The 4,163-nt window shown below is 62.9% G+C and overlaps 2 protein-coding genes across 2 annotated transcripts; one reads left to right on the top strand and one right to left on the bottom strand.

Moving 5' to 3' along the window:
• Nucleotides 1–628: 628 nt before the first annotated feature.
• EMIHUDRAFT_253596 (hypothetical protein) lies at nt 629–997 on the bottom strand (the record flags this gene model as incomplete). The annotated part of the gene is made up of 1 exon (XM_005783646.1): nt 629–997. The coding sequence occupies one exon, from the start codon at nt 995–997 to the stop codon at nt 629–631; it is 369 nt and encodes a 122-aa protein (XP_005783703.1).
• Nucleotides 998–2,416: 1,419 nt separating this feature from the next.
• Nucleotides 2,417–3,726, top strand: EMIHUDRAFT_253594 (hypothetical protein; the record flags this gene model as incomplete). The annotated part of the gene is made up of 5 exons (XM_005783645.1): nt 2,417–2,910; nt 2,988–3,096; nt 3,167–3,480; nt 3,559–3,635; nt 3,701–3,726. 5 exons carry the CDS (start codon nt 2,417–2,419, stop codon nt 3,724–3,726), a joined length of 1,020 nt encoding a protein of 339 aa, XP_005783702.1.
• Nucleotides 3,727–4,163: the final 437 nt, after the last annotated feature.

Raw genomic sequence — 4,163 nt, 5'->3', positions numbered from 1 at the left:
GTTCCCTTCCCCCCAAGATCGGGCAAGGGCGGGGGACCCCTTGCCATGTAATCACTCTGCATGCACATGGCACATGTGCATGTGCATGCCCATGCACATGCACAAGGACATTGTGGACGGTGTATCAGCCACCGTTGCTTGTATTCCGCGGTCCGGATAAGCAACGGTGGCATAAGGCGACTGATACACCGTCGCAAGCGAACTGCATTCCTGGGTCGTGCGGAGATGCATGTCCGGTTTGGGTACCGGCGGATACGCTAAGGTGGGTTTCGAACCAGTGACAATGCCCGTCTGGGTGTTATGCGCCGAGTCGAACTGCGGGATTAGAACTCGAGACCCAATGCAGTTTTGCGACGGGGTGAGGTGACACCGTCGCCTTATGCCACCGTTGGATTAGCAACACGGTGGCATAAGGCGACTGATACACCGTCGCAGCATCCCATCTCGCCAGAATTTGCTTTCACCTTTTATTTATTTCTACCCGCTAACTATGAGCGAGAGGCGGCGCAGTCGCGCCAGTCGGCCGCCGCGCAGGAGCGCGGGCGCCTCGCCTCACCCGCCTTTGCTGCCGTCCCCTCGCTGCCGCCCCTCGCCACCGCTGCCCCTCCCCTCCCCGGCCGCTCCTCCATCAAGCAATGCTACAGTCAGTACTACACAGCGGGGCGACCGCCCTCTCCAGGTAGGTTAGCCGCTCAACGGCCGTCAAGCCGTCCAACTCGTAGAAAGGAACGCTGATCACCCTCCAGCCAGCCGCCGCGAGGAGGCGCCGCTTGAGCAGCGTTTGCCCCTTGGGCTTGCGCACGCCCCGGTCATCGGGCAGGAGGAAGTGAGAGGGGCCATCCACCTCAACGCCGACGCGTGAAGAGGGCAGCGCCAGGTCGAGCGAGTAGCCAGTGCGCGGCTCGAGATACTCCTCTTCGAAGCCAAGCTGGAGGGTGGCGAGGGCAGCCGCGATGGAGCGCTGCAAGCCTGACAGCTGAGCTACGGTCGCCATCATAGCACCGCGACAAAGCTGGCGCTGTGAGACGGAAAGGAGATGCTGCAGCCTGTCTGCTCCTCGCTCAAGAGAGAGCCAGAGCTGCCATTGGTGAAGCGCTGGACGCGGTGCTTGATGCTCCACGCCGATGGAACCTGGGGAGCGAGTCGCTGATGACGCGTGACAGGCGGCAAGCAGTGCCTGGTGGTAGTGGCCCGCCGTCGCATACGCCCACACCGTGTTGGCCAGGCTCTGAGGGTTGAAGCCAGCCAGCCCGCCGCGCACCGCCGCCTTCGCCAAACTACGAACAACGGGTGCACCACCCTCGCTTGCAGGCCGCACCTTGCAACGCCGTGAGACACGTTGGACAGCTCGCGTGCACGGCACGAAGGAACGAGGTCCAGCGTGCGCTGCACCAGCTGCTCAAGCTGCTCCTCGTGCCGCCGCTCGATGCGCTGCTTGCCCAGTTTGTTCCACAGGTTCGCAGTGGATGTGGTTCAAGTTCGCGCTGTGGGCAGCAAAGAGCGCGAGCAATGCGTCAGCGCTGCCAGCCTGGGAGATGGATGCGGTCAATTTCCGAGGGTCGACCTGGCCACTGCCGTCAGCACAGCGGCTAGACCAGGGGCGCTCATTGCGCATTAGTGCGTCGTGGCTCTGCCGCTCGTCATTGAGGATCCTCCAGCGATTGCTGTGCTGATGAGGCTGCCACTGGTGCTGGTACTGGTCGCGCCGGTCATGGTCGAGCCTGGGATCGTGGTGCCAGTAATCATGCCGATTGTAATAGTCGCGCTCGCCTCTGCATCGACAATCGTTGTAGCCGCGCCGATCGTCCTGCCGCCCGTCACGATGCGGCCATCGTTCGCCTCGCCAGTGCTCGTGCCATCGCTCAGCGGGCCAACGCTCATCGCGCCATCTCAGCTCGCCCCACCATTGCTGCTCGTCGCGTCTGCACACGTCGCGCCGTTGCTCTTCACGCCAGCGACCCTGCGGCTCGTCGCGCCCAGGCGGTGTTGCCGAACTAAAAAGGAAAAAGAAAAAGAAAGCGGAACCATTGGACCCGGTGTGAAAGGACAGAGGCAAGCAAGAGCTAAATCACTGAGAGAGAGAGAGAGAGAGGGAGAGACCCCCACCCCTCCCTTTTCTCCCAGTCAGCTAAAAGTACTACCTTAATATTGTACTACTGAGAAAAAAAGGAAAGTTAACGTTCTTCGTTCGCCGGCGGGTATGTTGTTGTTGACCGCAGCGGTGGTGACGGCAACAGCACGCCAACCCTGTGGCCTGCGGTGCCGCATTTGGGAGGCAATGCTCCGGCGGCGGAGCCATCACCGGCGGCTGCAGGAGGTAGAGAGCTCCTCCAGAAGGGCGCCCAAAACTCTTGGCGACCTCGTCTCTATGCGGCGTCGGCAAGCAGAGGCGGCCTCAACGAGCTCGTGCGATTCGATGCTGCTTTGGCCGTACAATACCACCGAGCAGCAACGGGTGGAGACGGCCTGGCTCGCCGAGGCCGTCTCGCGAAAGAAGAAACTCAAGGGCCACCGAGCCTTTGCAATGTCTCCCTGGATGGCGGCTCTCGACCCGGCGGCATCATCGCTCTTCCAGATCGGCGCCAACAAGCACGAGTCCACATCGTACATCAACACAGAGCCAGGCCCTCTCGCTGTGCACCATGGCTGGAAGTCAACTCTCCTCGAGCCTATACCAGACATCTTCAAGCAATTGCAGAGGACCTATACGCCACAGCCGCCCAACGTGGAACTTGTAAACGCGGCCGTGTGCGACCAGTGCGCCGCCGCGCCGCTTAAAATGTGGTCGGTTGACATGAGCAACGCCACGGGCAACTGGGGGAGCAACGACTCGGACGCCCGCTGTCTCACCGCCAACACGCCCGGTGGAAATGGCTCTCACTTTGTCTCTGAGATCGCCTCTCTCTCCAAGTGCAGCGCACCCTGTGCAAACCGCGACCAGACCCAAGCTCATTCATCTCGACCCCCTTCTGCTGACGCACCGTCAGGTCGCACCTGCTCCGCCACAATCGCTACTTTGCCGTGGGGCCAAACCAGTGTGCTCAGTGCTCAAAGGTACTCGGCCGGCCGCTGCCAAACAACTGCATGCGCCAGGCGGTTGGATGAGGGCGAAGGGGACATGCGTGGATCTCCTAGTTCTCTCACTCTATCGTGTCACGCCACGCAGGTGATCGCCAATAACCTAGTGACATTTCCGGTGCGATGCTACTGCGCCGAGACCGAGTTGGTGCCGCAGCTGCGGCACGCGCAGAGAGGTGGCGCTGCGGCGCTCTCGCTTTTGGTGAGGGCTAGCCGGGAGATCAATGAGAGGGGGCATGGGTGCGTTCGAGCGAGTCATGCTCAGAACAATCGCGTGGCATGTGAGGCGGTCGATGCGGAGGGACACGACGACGCGGCCTTATACCAGTTCCCTTTTGCCCTCGTGCGCCCTGCCCGCGTCGTCTTCGAGTCCACCCACCTGACCAGCCTCCGCTTCCTCCGGTGCGCCCGCCTCCCCACCGCCCTTCGACGCCGCACACAGCACCTACACATCTCCTTATCTCGCCAGTGCCTCGGCAGGCTCGCCGAGTTCCTGCGCTCATATGGCTACGAGATGCTGTCGGTCGACGCCAGCTCCGTCTCGCGTCAGAAGCATGGTGACCGAGCCGGGCTCAGGCAAGGGCACTGCGTTTGGCGCCCTGCCCGATACCATCCCCATCAGACTCCAGAGCACCCCCTCACACCTAGCTGCGGCTCAGGCATCACGTCGACTCTGCAGAGCCGCTGCGCGACTGCCGAAAGGCTCCCGGCCGCTGCCGGGCGAGCGCCGCCGCACCTGCGCTGCAGCCGACTCGGCCCGCCCCGCCGCCGCGCAGCATCGCCCGAATGGTGCGTCTGAGACATATTTCTGATCACAGCGTGAGGATCCCTTTTCATGATCTGGGCCTCTAAACAGGTGGGTGCGCCCAAGACCGGCGAGCTGCTCGATAGGCTCTGCCTTGCAGCCACACGCGCCGCGCCCCCCATCAGCCGGCGTATCTCCTCGGCTGGCGCGAGAGCGGTTGTGGTGGAAGCGGTGGGCGGCAACGGTGGCGAGGGTGGGGGAGGAGGAGGGGGCGGCGTGCGGGGCGATGTGGTACGGGCAATCGCAGCCGACCTGCTGCGTCGCTGCAACACGCGGGATC

Source organism: Emiliania huxleyi (assembly GCF_000372725.1).
Source record: "Emiliania huxleyi CCMP1516 chromosome Unknown EMIHUscaffold_1789, whole genome shotgun sequence".
NCBI classification, from domain to species: Eukaryota; Haptophyta; order Isochrysidales; family Noelaerhabdaceae; genus Emiliania; species Emiliania huxleyi.
This window is presented reverse-complemented; position numbering and strand designations above follow the sequence as displayed.